The 17,738-nt window shown below is 45.4% G+C and overlaps 1 protein-coding gene across 6 annotated transcripts in view; it reads left to right on the top strand.

The window, feature by feature from the left end:
• The window catches only part of LOC124002099 (kinase D-interacting substrate of 220 kDa B-like), a 124,821-nt gene that overhangs the window by 45,902 nt on the left and 61,181 nt on the right, over window positions 1-17,738 (top strand). For all 6 annotated transcript variants that reach the window (XM_046309380.1, XM_046309378.1, XM_046309377.1 and 3 more), the window contains exons 18-23: window positions 86-271; window positions 499-639; window positions 4,845-5,085; window positions 5,504-5,592; window positions 8,727-8,871; window positions 10,266-10,428. In XM_046309380.1, coding sequence (XP_046165336.1) covers window positions 86-271; window positions 499-639; window positions 4,845-5,085; window positions 5,504-5,592; window positions 8,727-8,871; window positions 10,266-10,428 — 965 coding nt within the window. The remainder of the gene's footprint in view (window positions 1-85; window positions 272-498; window positions 640-4,844; window positions 5,086-5,503; window positions 5,593-8,726; window positions 8,872-10,265; window positions 10,429-17,738) is intronic.

Genomic DNA, 17,738 nt, shown 5'->3' with positions numbered 1-17,738 from the left:
TCTGTGTATGATTCCCCTGTACATAAAAAGTCATAATAATTGAAAACAACTTTTTGAAAGTGGAACTTGTTTATTTGCTATGAAGGTGCAGCATGACAACCTGACGGTGAACGCGGTGCTGATCGCCATGGCCAGCGTGGTGGGCCTGGCCCTCCTGTTGAACTGCAGGACTTGGTGGCAGGTGGCTGACTCCGTCCTCAACTCTCAGAGGAAGAGGCTGCACAGTGCTGCCAACAAGATGCACAAGCTCAAGAGCGAGGGCTTCATGAAGGTAGTGTAAACAGTCATATTATTTCTCCTGGGGCAGTCTCACTCCTCCGATGTTTGGTTACATGATAATGTTAGACACTTAAAAGCTCAATGTTTAAAAAAATGATATTAACTGTGTTGTTAATTATAACCAATCATATGTAGTATGTCTGTATGTCTATTGAATACAATATGTAGTGTGTACTGATTTGATGAAGTGTGTGTATGCGTTTGGTTTCTCCATGCCAGGTGTTGAAGCAGGAGGTGGAGCTGATGTCAAAGATGGCCAAGACCATCGACGGTTTCACCCAGAACCAGACCCGCATGACGGTCATCATCGACGGCCTGGACGCTTGTGAGCAGGACAAAGTGCTGCAGATGCTCGACACGGTATGTGTGTGTGTGTAACATGCTGACCAAACCGTATACGTGCGCATTCGTCCGGTATGCCATCGTGCGCAAGTTGATTTTGTTCACCCACACCCGACGCGATCAGGTTGAAATATCAAAGCAAACTCTGAACCAATTCTATTCATTTGGGGACAGGTCAAAATGCATGAAACATGTATGGTAATTTAGCTCGTTAGCTTGGTGTTGCTAGCTCATTTGTCCTGGGATATAAACATTGGGTTGTTATTTGACCTGAAATGCACAAGGTCCTCTACTCCGACCAATTAATCCACAGATAAAATGGTAAACCAACTCGTCATCTCACCTGCTTCAGGCTTCTTTTTCTTCTTTGGACTTTATATGGCAGTTGGCAACCAACTTCACAGTGCATTACTACAACCAACTATAAGGTGCATTACTACAACCAACTATAAGGTGCATTACTACAACCAAATATAAGGAGCATTACTACAACCAACTATAAGGTGCATTACTACAACCAAATATAAGGTGCATTACTACAACCAACTATAAGGTGCATTACTACAACCAACTATAAGGTGCATTACTACAACCAACTATAAGGTGCATTACTACAACCAACTTTACGGTGCATTACTACAACCAACTTTACGGTGCATTACTACAACCAACTTTACAACCAAATATAAGGTGCATTACTACAACCAAATATAAGGTGCATTACTACAACCAAATATAAGGTGCATTACTACAACCAAATATACAACCAAATATAAGGTGCATTACTACAACCAAATATACGGTGCATTACTACAACCAACTTTACGGTGCATTACTACAACCAACATTACTACAACCAACTTTACGGTGCATTACTACAACCAAATATAAGGTGCATTACTACAACCAAATATAAGGTACATTACTACAACCAAATATACGGTGCATTACTACAACCAAATATACGGTGCATTACTACAACCAACTATACGGTGCATTACTACAACCAAATATAAGGTGCATTACTACAACCAAATATAAGGTGCATTACTACAACCAACTTTACGGTGCATTACTACAACCAACTTTACGGTGCATTACTACAACCAACTTTACGGTGCATTACTACAACCAACTTTACGGTGCATTACTACAACCAACTTCACGGTGCATTACTACAACCAACTTTAAGGTGCATTACTACAACCAACTTTAAGGTGCATTACCACAACCAACTTTAAGGTGCATTACCACAACCAACTTTAAGGTGCATTACCACAACCAACTTTAAGGTGCATTACTACAACCAACTTTAAGGTGCATTACTACTACCAACTGGACTGGAGTGTGGATCTCAGTTCATCTTTCAATCACCCACATGGGTAATATGCTCCTAAAAACCAATGCGGTGATGGGAGAGGCCGGACTTGGTGCGCATTGAGCGTCACAAATGGAAGCAAGTTCTATTTTAGCGCCTGGCCACGCAGACGCTCGCGAGCAGTGTGGGGGCAATGGCTGAATAACATGTATGTGTACATTTATTTGCAATGCTCGTGGATGTAGTGGTCAGCATGTAAATGTGTGTGCCTGTGCTGTGTGTGTCTGTTTGTAACAATGGCTACATTACAAAACACACAGGGTTTAGACTATAATAAATCTGCAGTAATAGTGGAATGGTAGTGTTTCAGAGTACTATTTAGTTGCCAGTGTTGTGATTGACTGCGGTTTTCACCTATTGATTTCTCCCGCCAGAGTGGCATCTGCTGTCAAAATGGAAAAGATGTTTTGTGTTTGTGTTATCTAGTGGGAATTTCTATGTAATTTCCTACATTGTTCGTTCAATTTAGATTTGTGTGAGAAAACAAGCAATGAATAATGTAGGGAATCATTGTACCATCTAAATCGCTGTGAAATATCTTGCAATTCACCTAGCACTAGGCTGCATTTAAAACAATTCACCTAGCACTAGGCTGCATTTAAAACAATTCACCTAGCACTAGGCTGCATTTAAAACAATTCACCTAGCACTAGGCTGCATTTAAAACAATTCACCTAGCACTAGGCTGCATTTAAAACAATTCACCTAGCACTAGGCTGCATTTAAAACAATTCACCTAGCACTAGGCTGCATTTAAAACAATTCACCTAGCACTAGGCTGCATTTAAAACAATTCACCTAGCACTAGGCTGCATTTAAAACAATTCACCTAGCACTAGGCTGCATTTAAAACAATTCACCTAGCACTAGGCTGCATTTAAAACAAATCGCCTAGCACTAGGCTTTATTTAAAACAAATCGCCTAGCACTAGGCTTTATTTAAAACAATTCACCTAGCACTAGGCTTTATTTAAAACAATTCACCTAGCACTAGGCTTTATTTAAAACAAATCACCTAGCACTAGGCTTTATTTAAAACAAATCGCCCCTCTCCCCCGCATCCCATTTCCCGGTAAAATGGTGGAGACTCAAGCTTGAGCTGTTTACTTTCAGTGTTGGTCCACCAGCTTCAAACAGCTGTAAAAACAATATTGGCTGTTGTTGAAAAGATATTTCACAGCAATTTAGATGGTACAACAATTCCCTACACTAGTCAGTGCTTGTTTTCTCACATAAACTGAAATTGAGCAAACAGTGTAGAATTTTTGCAGCTAGGAAATGACAGAGCTATTTCCACTAGATAACACAGCCACAAAGTCAGAACAACTTTCCCATTTTGACAACAGATGCAGCTCTGGCAGGACAAATCAATAGGTGAATATCACAGCCAATCACAACACTGGCAGGTAATTGATAATGTGACACACTACCATTCCACTATTACTACAGATATATGAAATTACAATGCAAAAATGTAAAAAAATATCCTGTGTGTAGTACCTTTAAGTCATTACCCGTAACCACCCAGGGTTAATTTATTACCCATAACCACCCAGGGTTAAGTCATTACTCATAACTACCCACGGTTAAGTCATTACCCATAACCACCCAGGGTTAAGTCATTACCATGACTCATTGGTAATTAGTCATTGGCACCAAAGTCAAACACATGCGGAAAAGTTCCTATAGTGTCGTAAAATAACATATTACCACGACTTACCTTTCAAAGCATCTTTCACAAAGTACAAATAGTATTGACTATGGACACAAAGCACATATACAGTAGCCATCCCCTTTATCGCTCTGCCCCTTTAAAGGATCCACTTAGATCAAATTCCTCTTCCCAGCTGGAGTAATAGAATTTCCTCCGGCTAAATGTTATTATTTGGGGACAAGTAATCCCCTAGTAGTTTGACAGCCTCCTGTGCGCTAATGAAATCTTCTGTGCGAACGAACCAGTGCCTCCTTCCCAGCTAACTCAAAAGCCCCATTTGTGGCACAAATGAACCAACGAGGCCCTCTTAAATTCTCATCTTTTTGTTTCTCATTTATATGCGAATATTAGCAAATTGAATTCGGTGAACTAAAGTTTTTCCATTTAATACAGATAGATTTATGATATAACAGCGCTATATTCATATAATGAGTACATGGATATGAATAGGAGAGGTTGAAGAGGTACAGAACGAGTGATGATCAGCTATAAATGAATTACAGGGACAAACTCAGTATAATCAGATAGTTGTTTGGCTGCACACATACACACACACACACACACACACACACACACACACACACACACACACCCCGAGGGTCAGGGTGATCAGGATCCTGTGACACCTGGACGACGTCTCTCATCATCAGCTTGGAAAGTCCCGCTGTGTGTGTACTGTCTGTCCTCCATCAGGTCTCACCACATTCGTTTAGAGTAGTAGTAGGGAGTCCCCCAGTGGAATTGTTGTTGCATGCTCCTTAAGAAACTAAATGTGATCAACAGAAGCCCACAAACTAACAAGAAACTACAAATGATGGCCGCAGTTGACAGATATTAAGAAGTTGACGTCGAGTAGTTTTCACCAGTCGTGTGTACGAACACACTAATAGGACACTACAAACCTGACACACAAGGTTCATGCTCAATGGATTTCAGGCTTTTATCATTCCAAACACCACAGAAGAGCACTGTAGTGAATGCACCCAGGATCAGTTGAACTTTTTAGATTGTAATGAATAAGATTATGTGGTCAGATGAGGACCTGATCCTAGATGAGCACTCTTACTCTGAGAGGCTTTGTGGATATGGGTCCTGGTCATAAATCCTCTTGCTATTCCCTCCCTCCACCAGGTGAGGGTGCTGTTCTCCAAAGGCCCCTTCATCTCTATTTTCGCCAGTGACCCCCACATCATCATCAAGGCCATCAACCAGAACCTGAACAGCGTGCTCAGGGACTCCAACATCAACGGCCACGACTACATGAGGAACATCGTTCACCTGCCTGTCTTTCTCAACAGCCGAAGTCTTAGCACCACCAGGAAGCTGTGCATGGCCGCCCCCACTCCCAACGGAGACCTGGTCAACCCTGAGGGTATGCAAGACATATGCATAGGCAGGCCTGCAGGAAAGCACACACACACAAACACACAAAAGCCTGTATGCATACACCCACATAGGTCAGTGTTTCCTGGTCCTGGGGACCCAAAGGGGTACACATTTTTACACACACACACACACACACACACACACACACACACACACACACACACACACACACACACACACACACACACACACACACACACACACACACACACACACACACACACACTCACTATGGGTTTCATGGGGTTACGGCTCTAACATTCTATCTTGCTATGATTCAGTAGGACATAGGACTCATATAATGTGTTCACTGAATAGGTTGATTCTTTATATCAGGTGTTGTGATGAGACATCCTTGATTGTCCTAATTCTCTTTCTCTCCTTTTCCACTTCTCTCTTCACAGGATGGCATGAGGAGATGGACAGGAAGCTATCCTCGAACAGTCTGGGAGATCAGGCCAAGTTTGGCAGCAAGACTGCCCTCAACCGCAGAGTAAGCTCTTCCAGCCATCCACCACACTCTCCCCTACCTCGCTATTCATGCCCAGGCTGGACCAGGCTCTACCTGCACAGATCCTGCAGAGGTCTCCACCTGCAGAGGTGCTCTAGAGGTCTCTACCTGCAGAGGTCTCTACCTGCAGAGGTGCTCTAGAGGTCTCTACCTGCAGAGGTCTCTACCTGCAGAGGTCTCTACCTGCAGAGGTCTCTACCTGCAGAGGTCTCTACCTGCAGAGGTCTCTACCTGCAGAGGTCTCTACCTGCAGAGGTCTCTACCTGCAGAGGTCTCTACCTGCAGAGGTCTCTACCTGCAGAAGTGCTCTAGAGGTCTCTACCTGCAGAAGTGCTCTAGAGGTCTCTACCTGCAGAGGTCTCTACCTGCAGAGGTGCTCTAGAGGTCTCTACCTGCAGAGGTCTCTACCTGCAGAGGTGCTCTAGATGTCTACCTGCAGAGGTGCTCTAGAGGTCTCTACCTGCAGAGGTCTCTACCTGCAGAGGTCTCTACCTGCAGAGGTCTCTACCTGCATAGGTGCTCTAGAGGTCTCTACCTGCAGAGGGTCTCTACCTGCAGAAGTCTCTACCTGCAGAGGTCTCTACCTGCAGAGGTCTCTACCTGCAGAGGTCTCTACCTGCAGAGGTCTCTACCTGCAGAGTTCTGGCACAAGGACAAGTGATTCAACAAGGAGCATGAGCAGATTGGTCGTCTGTCCTGGCAATGAAAGCTCAGTGAAATACCTGATAGACACAGATGGAGAAGACTAACATAGAAAGGGTGAGATGATGCACCAAAACCCACAGGCACGGGGGCCTAGCTAGCTTCCTCCAGCCTTGTAGGGAACATAGCGAAGAGGGATGGAGGAGGTCGGGAGCAAACAAGCCAGTGTCTGTGTCTCCGTCGTGGAGGAGCCTCTGATGTGTGTTTATCCTTCCTGCTGCGACTCCACACTACCTAATGGCAGGGAGGAGCAGCAGTGTGTCCCGGCTGCCAGTGGGAGGCTAAGTGGCTCTGCCTCCTTCCCATTTTGTTTGTTTGTTTGTTTGTTTGGGCGCCTGGTTTATTTTCTTTTTTTGTTCTTCTTTTTTTGTTATTTTAGTGGGTCCTTTTTTATTTCGGCGCACGCTTCTTTTTGTTGGCCCTCTCGTTGGTTGCCAGGAAGCAGTGAGAGGCTCTCTTTACAAGAGGAGATAAAAAGGATTGAAGGAAGGAGGATGGAGGGAGAACAAAAGCTTTCTGTCTCTCAGCTGCTTAATTGCAGAGTTGTGGATCTTTAGTCGAGTCTATCTTTACAAGATGTCATGGGAGGCAGGCGAGGCCAAGCTCAGGCTTGTAAACAAGATGGGGGCTCGGCTCTGGCTTGATGTGAACTAAGTTAGCTTGATGTGAACTAAGTTAGCTTGATGTGAACTAAGTTAGCTTGATGTGAACTAAGTTAGCTTGCTTTTTTGGGAGAAAAGATTCCAACTATCACAGTGGCTTTTCATGATCAATATTCAATAATTGCTCCTGATATTTTTTTCCTGAATAACCAGACTAACAATAAAACTATAATACTTTCATTTTCACCAATCATTTTCCATTTTTGAGCATGTCCAAAACATATAAGTTCAAATCAAAGGAGAGCTAGTCTCTCTCCTCCTTACTGATCCAGTACTGACTCATTACTGGCCATACACTATCTCTCTCTACCGGTGAGGTCAAAGTCAGCTTAGTGATGGTGATGTTCTGGAGGCTTGTGACCAGAGGAGCTTTCTCCTCTTGTTGCCACTGCTGTACTGTTCAGCAATCAGTACCTATTGTTGTCCTGCAGAGACAGCATTCCACACGTTTTGAACGTAGAGAAAATCCAGATAAGAGGTGATATGTAGCCTCATAGTTTAATGAATCACACGCACAACGCTGTGTGGATGTCACGCCTCCTACTGCTCTGGTCTACTAACCACCGGTCCTAGCAACCATCGTTATGCACTCCTGGACTTCATCATCACCCTGATTACTCTCCCTTTCTTTAGCCCTCAGTAACGTCAGTCTTCAGGCAGTATTGGTTCTGTTTACGTTCAGTACGCTGCTCCTGTTTCTATTATCTTCATGTGTCTTATGATTAAACTCACCTTCTACACCTGCTTCCTGACTCCCTGCGTATACGTTACAGTGGACCCCAAGAAGTGCAGCTGTTTCTATTATCTTCATGTGTCTTATGATTAAACTCACCTTCTACACCTGCTTCCTGACTCCCTGCGTATACGTTACAGTGGACCCCAAGAAGTGCAGCTGTTTCTATTATCTTCATGTGTCTTATGATTAAACTCACCTTCTACACCTGCTTCCTGACTCCCTGTGTATACGTTACAGTGGACCCCAAGAAGTGCAGCTGTTGCTATTATCTTCATGTGTCTTATGATTAAACTCACCTTCTACACCTGCTTCCTGACTCCCTGCGTATACGTTACAGTGGACCCCAAGAAGTGCAGCTGTTGCTATTATCTTCATGTGTCTTATGATTAAACCTTCTCACCTGCTTCTGACTCACCTGCGTTACAGTCCTGACTGTTTCTATTATCTTCATGTGTCTTATGATTAAACTCACCTTCTACACCTGCTTCCTGACTCCCTGCGTTTACGTTACAGTGGACCCCAAGAAGTGCAGCTGTTGCTATTATCAGACGTTTGTCAAACTGTGTATTGAAAGTTACTGTCTTACTGTGGACAAGATGAGAAAAACAGTCATCTCCTAGATCTGATGGATCTATGTCAGTAGCACACAGTGCATTTCTGTGTCCGACAAGGGACATTCCCAGTTGATTGGGCTCAGGAACAGATGCCCTTGTGTGTTGGTGGGTGAGGGATGGGTGGAGTGGTGAAATAAGGAAGGATGGAGAGAGATTGTGGGAAGGAGAATTAGACTAGAGGTCACACACATGGTCACATGGTACACTGCACAGGGAGATGATGCCATCATGAGATGGTCACCCACTCGGTCACAGGGTCACTTAAAACGTTGAGCATAGGACAGGTCGGACAAGGTCAACTCTTAATTATATAAAAACTACGGATTTTGGAAAGACCCAAGGGCATTTACAAATAGTTTAAAGATTGTCTTTAGGCTAATTTGAGGTCTCCTCTGTGTGTAGGACACATACCGCAGGAGGCAGATTCAGAGGACCGTCACCAGACAGATGTCCTTTGACCTGACCAAGCTGCTGGTCACTGAGGACTGGTTCAGTGACATCAGCCCCCAGACCATGAGGAGGCTGCTCAACATCGTGTCTGTCACAGGTAATATATGCCATTTAGCTGACATGGGTGGCCTCGGGAATCAAACCCACAATCCTGGCAATGCAATTCCATGCTCTACTAATTGAGCCATACAGGTAACACATCTCCTATTAGATGACCTATGACCTTTATATTACCCAAGGGCAGAGGGGTGTCCTACCACCATGGCACTTATCAAATCAAATGTATTTATATAGCCCTTCTTACATCAGCTGATATCTCAAAGTGCTGTACAGAAATCCAGCCTAAAACCCCAAACAGCAAGCAATGCAGGTGTAGAAGCACGATGGCTAGGAAAAACTCCCTAGAAAGGACAAAACCTCAGTAGAAACCTAGAGAGGAACCAGGATGTGAGGGGTGGCCAGTCCTCTTCTGTCTGTGCCGGGTGGAGATTATAACAGAACATGGCCAAGATGTTCAAATGTTCATAAATGACCAGCATGGTCAAATAATAATAATCACAGTAGTTGTCGAGGGTGCAACAGGTCAGCACCTCAGGAGTAAATGTCAGTTGGTTTTTCATAGCCGATCATTAAGAGTATCTCTACCGCTGCTGCTGTCTCTAGCGAGTTGAAAACAGCAGGTCTGGTACAGGTAACACGTCCGGTGAACAGGTCAGGATTCCATAGCCGCAGGCAGAACAGTTGAAACTGGAGCAGCAGCACGGCCAGGTGGACTGGGGACAGCAAGTAGTCATCATGTCAGGTAGTCCTGAGGCATGGGCCTAGGGCTCAGGTCCTCTGAGAGAGAGAAAGAAAGAGAGAATTAGAGAGAGCATACTTAAATTCACACAGGACACCGGATAAGACAAGAGAAGTACTCCAGATATAACAAACTGACCCTAGCCTCCTGACACATAAACTACTGCAGCATGAATACTGGAGGCTGAGACAGGAGGGGTCAGGAGACACTGTGGCCCCATCCGATGACACCCCCGGACAGGGCCAAACAGGAAGGATATAACCTTGAGGTTATATCCTTCCTGTTTGGTTGAGACCGAGTCTGCGTCTCTCACATGGGTAAGCAGATCATTCCATAAAAATGGAGCTCTATAGGAGAAAGCCCTGCCTCCAGCTGTTTGCTTAGACATTCTAGGGACAATTAGGAGGCCTGCGTCTTGTGACCGTAGCGTACATGTAGGTATGTACGGCAGGACCAAATCAGAAAGAAAGCGTTATTAGTCGCTTAGGGGAGGCCAACCTTCTTGGTGTGGATGATTTTGTTCTAGCCCTGCTCTAACACAATGTCTTCAGCTAATCAAGTTAGTCCTGATGAGCCACTGATTACTAGAATTGGGTGTGTTATAGCAGGGCAGGAACAAAAGCCCGTCCACAGAGTCCCTCCACTCGTAGAGAAACTCTCCCTGACTTTTCATTTGGGTGTGATATGTCCAGGTCGTCTGCTGAGGGCCAATCATATCATCTTTAACTGGGACCGTCTGGCGTCATGGATCAACATGACGGAGGAGTGGCCCTACAGGACCTCCTGGCTCCTCCTCTTCCTGGAGGAAACCGACGGCATCTCAGACCAGGTCACCCTGAAGACCATCTACGAGAGGTACGTACACACACACACATCTGCACATCTGCATGCACAGGCAGACACACACACACACACATCTGCATGCACAGGCAGACACACACACACACACATCTGCATGCACAGGCAGACACACACACACACACACATCTGCATGCACAGGCAGACACACACACCCACATCTGCATGCACAGGCAGACACACACACACACACACACATCTGCATGCACAGGCAGACACACACACACCCACATCTGCATGCACAGGCAGACACACACACACACACACATCTGCATGCACAGGCAGACACACACAAGCAGACGTTTCAGAGTATTTCTGAAATGTTCCTTTTACACCACACACACGCCAGTGTTTCCAAACGTTTGAGAAGTTGACCGGACCCCATATGCATTGGGTGTCGACTGTGCTCACTAGTCTGTCAATCTATCATCCCCCATAGTAGAAACGTGTACCTATTCTATTGGTCAGCTTGTTGTTCTGTACGAGATAGAAATGAGCTATTCCTAACAAACAGTTGTGGGACTATAGATCCCAAATTCATACAACCAGTAGGCCAAAGCTACATATATATATTTTTTTAACAATGAGTCTGATGCAACAGAACAGAACATTTAGCTTCCAGTGTTGATAAACTATTATTTCTTCACACATAAGCGCAGCAATGCGCACAAGGTATCGTTCCATAATGCAATTTTCAGAAAAACCTTTGTCAAAATCACACCGCACATACAAGCGGTTTCATGAGACAGATGAAAATATATGTTAGAAATTTTGAGAGGCATCTAAAGATGCAACAACTAGCATGGGTTGCTAATATGACGAGGATTGACCAATTCATATTGACCAGTAGAGGGCAGCAGAGGATCTTCATATCCACTTCAACCACCACATCATTTAGTAGTAGACACCCGAAGGTTTCTCTGAACACCGCTAAATAGACTGAATTTCCACGTTGTATTCGAATCACGTAGCTGAATGCATTGAAATAAGAAGCATATCATTATTAATATGTTGATTGAAATGATAGTGTATGAAGCACAGCCAGCGACTGGTTAACTAGGCATGAGAGTGTATGAAGCACAGCCAGCGACTGGTTAACTAGGCATGAGAGTGTGGACAAGGGGAAGGGAATCGGCACATAGTCTGAGTCATTAGGGTTGGAGCTGTTCTGCATCAATAGCTGCCCTTTAAAGGTTGCACTCTGCCACTCTGTCACAATACACTAGCGCCCAGGATTCCTGGGGCGCTGAAGTGTCACCGGCACTCAGTGTCACACAGTCATCACCACTCCCCCTCCATCCCCATCCTTCACTGAGCTTCTGGTCAAATAAATGGCTCTGGACAAATATATATGAGGCAGCACATGTAAAGGACAGTTCAGGAAGGCCTCCTTGCTGCTGCAGACAAAGAAAGATGCTCCACAACAGAGACACAAATCCAATAAAAGAGCTCACCAAAACAAACTTCCAAAAGGACTAATTCGAGGCAGAGGAGTTGGAGCACTCAAAAAACAAGGCAGAGATACATTTCTTATTTGCTCACTTTAGTCCATTGTTCAGGATGAGTGCAGGTGACTGGCGTTTCAACATCAAGCTGACGTCTTCCTCAGAGTATAATAGACTTGTGCTGTATAATAAGCTTGTGCTTTAGAAGGAATCCTAAGCAAAGAGTTTGACCTGCAGGTATGATCTAAAATGGCCATGTTAGGCTATCCTCAATGCACTGTCCGTCAATGCACTGTCCGTCAATGCACTGTCCGTCAATGCACTGTCCGTCAATGCACTGTCCGTCAATGCACTGTCCGTCAATGCACTGTCCGTCAATGCACTGTCCGTCAATGCACTGTCCGTCAATGCACTGTCCGTCAATGCACTGTCCGTCAATGCACTGTCTGTCAATGCACTGTCCGTCAATGCACTGTCCGTCAATGCACAGCGATCGGTTAGCTGCTCAGCTAGCTGATGTTTGAAGTTGGTGAGGGAGATAAAAGTCTCGATTTTTGCAATTCGTTCCAGTCACAGGCAGCAGATTACTGGAACGAAAGGCGGCCGAATGATGTGTTGGCTTTAGGGATGATCAATGAGATACACCTGCTGGAGCGCGTGCTACGGATGGGTGTTGCCATCGTGACCAGTGAGCTGAGATAAGGCGGAGCTTTGCCTAGCATGGCCTTGTAGATGACCTGAAGCCAGTGGGTCTGGCGACGAATATGTAGCGAGGGCCAGCCGACTAGAGCATACAAGTCGCAGTGGTGGGTAGTATAAGGTGCTTTAGTGACAAAACGGATGGCACTGTGATAAACTGCATCCAGTTTGCTGAGTAGAGTGTTGGAAGCAATTTTGTAGATGACGTCGCCGAAGTCGAGGATCGGTAGGATAGTCAGTTTTACTAGGGTAAGCTTGGCAGCGTGAGTGAAGGAGGCTTTGTTGCGGAATAGAAAGCCGATTCTTGATTTGATTTTCGATTGGAGATGTTTGATATGGGTCTGGAAGGAGAGTTTGCAGTCTAGCCAGACACCTAGGTACTTATAGGTGTCCACATATTCAAGGTCGGAACCATCCAGTGGTGATGCTAGTCGGGCATGCGGGTGCAGGCAGCGATCGGTTGAAAAGCATGCCTTTGGTTTTACTAGCGTTTAAGAGCAGTTGGAGGCCACGGAAGGAGTGGGTCCAGGGTGTCTCCCCCTTTGAAGAGGGGGATGACTGCGGCAGCATTCCAATCTTTGAGGATCTCAGACGATATGAAAGAGAGGTTGAACAGGCTGGTAATAGGGGTTGCGACAATGACGGCGGATAGTTTCAGAAATAGAGGGTCCAGATTGTCAAGCCCAGCTTATTTATACGGGTCCAGGTTTTGCAGCTCTTTCAGAACATCTGCTATCTGGATTTGGTTAAAGGAGAACCTGGAGAGGCTTGGGCGAGGAGCTGCGGGGGGGCCGGAGCTGTTGGCCGAGGTAGGAGTAGCCAGGCGGAAGGCATGGCCAGCCGTTGAGAAATGCTTGTTGAAGTTTTCGATAATCATGGATTTGTCGGTGGTGACCGTGTTCCCTAGCCTCAGTGCAGTGGGCAGCTGGGAGGAGGTGCTCTTGTTCTCCATGGACTTCACAGTGTCCCAGAACTTTTTGGAGTTGGAGCTACAGGATGCAAACTTCTGCCTGAAGAAGCTGGCCTTAGCTTTCCTGACTGACTGCGTGTATTGGTTCCTGACTTCCTTGAACAGTTGCATATTGCGGGGACTGTTCGATGCTATTGCAGTCCGCCACAGGATGTTTTTGTGCTGGTCGAGGGCAGTCAGGTCTGGAGTGAACCAAGGGCTGTATCTGTTCTTAGTTCTGCATTTTTTGAACGGAGCATGCTTATCTAAAATGGTGAGGAAGTTACTCTTAAAGAATGACCAGGCATCCTCAACTGACGGGATGAGGTCAATGTCCTTCCAGGATACCCGGGCCAGGTCGATTAGAAAGGCCTGCTCACAGAAGTGTTTTAGGGAGCGTTTGACAGTGATGAGGGGTGGTCGTTTGACTGCGGCACCGTAGCGGATACAGGCAATGAGGCAGTGGTCGCTGAAATCCTGGTTGAAGACAGCGGAGGTGTATTTGGAGGGCCAGTTGGTCAGGATGACGTCTATGAGGGTGCCCTTGCTTACAGAGTTAGGGTTGTACCTGGTGGGTTCCTTGATGATTTGTGTGAGATTGAGGGCATCTAGCTTAGATTGTAGGACTGCCGGGGTGTTAAGCATATCCCAGTTTAGGTCACCTAACAGAACAAACTCTGAAGCTAGATGGGGGGCAATCAATTCACAAATGCACTGTCCGTCAATGCACTGTCCGTCAATGCACTGTCCGTCAATGCACTGTCCGTCAATGCACTGTCCATCAATACACTGTCCATCAATGCACTGTCCGTCAATGCACTGTCCATCAATGCGCTGTCCATCAAAGCACTGTCTGTTTCCAAAACGTGACTGCCGCTGCGTATGAAATGGCCACTGCAATGGCGGTAAGTGATGAAAGGAAGCACCAAACCAACTTGGACACCACGCTGAGCCAAGCGGCCCTTATCTGGAGAGATCTCCCCACTGATCAGGCTTTCTCCCTCTCTTCCTCACTTTCTCTTTCTCCCTTACTTTCTCCTCTCTTCCTCACTTTCTCCCTCTCTTTCTCCCTTACTTTCTCCCTCTCTTTCTCCCTTACTTTCTCCCTCTCACTTTTCTCTCATTCTCCCTCTCTCATTCTCCCTCTCTCTTTCTCCCTCTCTCTTTCTCCCTCTCTCTTTCTCCCTCTCTCTTTTTCCCTCTTTCTCTCTTTCTCACTGCTCTTTTTCTTCCTCTCCCCGAAGCACCTCTTCTAATGCGACGCGTCATCTAGGCTCCCATTCTCTGTTTATAGCCGGGTGAGTCACACTCCCTGTCTTTCTTGACTGTCGCTTGCCTCACTTCAACCTCAGGCCCCTGTCTCCCTGGAGGACCAGATAGCGGCTTCTTGTTTTTACGGTGGCGTTGTGGTCAGGTCAACACAGCGTCCTCTCTCTCAACCAAAACTCAGCACGTCCTCTTCTGCTCAACCGCCAATTAGATAATTGTTCACGGCATAATCAAATAAACTATCTTTACGGCTATCTTTACCCCTCATGAAGGGTTTGTCAGTTTTCATTGGAGTGTAACATGACTGGGGAGAGGTGTGATGCTCAGTGGTCTACACTAGAGCGCTTCATTTCCCCAAAGCGTCTAATAAGTGAATAGATTACTGCTGAAGTGTATGCGGGGTGAGTCAACTCCTCATAGGTCAACTGTCGTTCCACATCTCAGTCATAAGGCCGAGTGCTCTCTCTCTCTTTGCAGAGCGCTCTCTCTCTCTGGAAGGTTTATTGCAGCCCATGTAGGCCACAGAGAGCAGCATGTCGTTGGAAGACAGTGATGTGATTTAAACTGAGTGTACAAAACATTAGGAACACCTGCTCTTTCCATGACAGACTGACCAGGTGAATCCAGGTGAAATCTATGATCACTTATTGTTGTCACTTGTTAAATCCACTTCAATCAGTGTAGATGAAGTGTAACAGACAGGCTAAAGAAGGATATTTAAGCCTTGAGACAATCGAGACATGGATTGTGTATGTGTGCCATTCAGAGCGTGAATGGGCAAGACAAAATATTTAAGTGCATTTGAACGGGGCATGGCAGTTGGTGCCAGGCACACGGGTTTGAGTGTGTCAAGAACCGCAACTGCTGAGTTTTTCACACTCAACAGTTTCCTGTGTGTATCTTGAATGGTCCACCACCCAAAGGGCATCTAGTCAACTTGACACAACTGTGGGAAGCATTGGAGTCGACATGGGCCAGCATCCCTGTGGAACGCTTTTATCACCTTGTAAAGTCTATGACCTGACGAATGGAATGTTCTAAGGGCAAACGGGGGGTGGGGGGGTGTAACTCAATATTAGGAAGGTGTTCCTAATGTTTGTTACACTCAGTGTATTTTATAGTCTTATTATATTAGCTATATAGCCTAGTCATGTTAGTCATGTTGTTCTGTGTAACTGTCACAATGTCCTTTTGCAAAAAAAATTCAACAGAATGATTATTTCTCAGTAACAGTTTTACATAAACGTAGCATGTCTGACTTCTCAGACACATGCTTTGTGCTTTCCTGTTATCACACCAACAGGCTATCAAAATAGTTAAAAGCCCCTAACCACAGTCTCACATAGACACACACACTCACACACACACACACACAGCAACGGCCAACATATTTGTCTCACTTGCGAGCCAGCGTACACTGCCTGCCTAACGCACTTCCGGAAGTGTTTCTGAGAATTACAGTATTTATAGCTGTCAGGTTTACTATTTGAATTAAGATGGCCTGTTACTGTAGTTTTGATCAAATTGAATTAGAGTCTTGAAAGTCTGTGAGTGGTGTAAAGGGCTCTAAGCAGCCTTCTCATTTCACTTTTTAATAGAGATGTGAATCAGGGTCCCTCTGGTCGTTGTACTGATGAATAACTGCTGCTGGGTTTTGTTTGGGGTTTTTCTCAGACCAGGAATACATATCTTCAGATCAGTACTTGAGAGTGGTATGTTATGTTCAGCATCGCACCAAAAAAAGCAAGCTTCCGGAAAGCAGCAAATGGAAACTATTTTGGCGATCACAAAAGAACACGAGTAGAGATTTCCGGCTGTCGGTATCCGGGATCTGTGGGGAAGTTTGAGCCCAGTCAGATCCTCTGGGAGTCTATTTCGGGAGCTCCAATTTAATTTTTAGCTTGAAAAGTGTTGTTTGGTCAGTCCTTCAAGCCGGACCGGGTCCTGGGTCTGCTCTGACATCTGGTGCACTGTCTATGCCAGGATGCCCCTGCAGTACACGCACAGGCCTGGCTCAGTACCTGAGCCCCCCTGTCTCCCTGTGCCCTCCACACACACCTCCAAGCCTCCAAACTCTCACACAGGAGCAGTGCGGCACAGGAACATATGTCACCCCCTGCTCCTCTGAGGATCACTGTAATTAATCAGACCCTGAGACACAAGCAAGGTACTTTCATACACACACACACACACACACACACACACACACACACACACACACACACACACACACACACACACACACACACACACACACACACACACACACACACACACACACACACACACACACACACACACACACACACACATACAGCCCCTCACTGGAAACAGAAGGCCAGGAATGCGTGTCAAGCACCAAAAATAATTTTCTCGACTACTCTATAAAGCCTTGGCCCATATGTCTCTCCATGGCTCGTTCTGTCTCTCACAACATCACACTATTCAAAAACTGTATTCAGTTTCTGGGTTAAGGCAAACCAATAGTTCCTTACACTGAGTTCCTTACACTGAGAGCATGTTGCAATACATTTCTGCATTTATGGGGTGGCAGCGTAGCCCAGTGGTTAGAGCGTTGGACTAGTAACCGGAAGGTTGCGAGTTCAAACCCCCGAGCTGACAAGGTACAAATCTGTCGTTCTGCCCCTGAACAGGCAGTTAACCCACTGTTCCCAGGCCGTTATTGAAAATAAGAATATGTTCTTAACTGACTTGCCTGGTTAAATAAAGGTAAAATTAAATTTAAATTATTTATTATTACACATTGTTTTTACTAATTCAATGAATTATACTGATCAAAAATACAATGTCAGATTTTATATTTTATATTTTTTTATATTTATATTAGGAAATCAGTCAATTGAAATAAATTACATCTATGGATTTCACATGACTGGGCAGGGGTGCAGCCAATCGGAATGAGTTTTCCCCACAAAGGGCTTTAT

Source organism: Oncorhynchus gorbuscha, linkage group LG17, assembly GCF_021184085.1.
Source record: "Oncorhynchus gorbuscha isolate QuinsamMale2020 ecotype Even-year linkage group LG17, OgorEven_v1.0, whole genome shotgun sequence".
Taxonomy (NCBI): Eukaryota; Metazoa; Chordata; class Actinopteri; order Salmoniformes; family Salmonidae; genus Oncorhynchus; species Oncorhynchus gorbuscha.
Note: the sequence above shows the minus strand (reverse complement) of the source record. Positions and strands in the feature narration are given on the sequence as shown.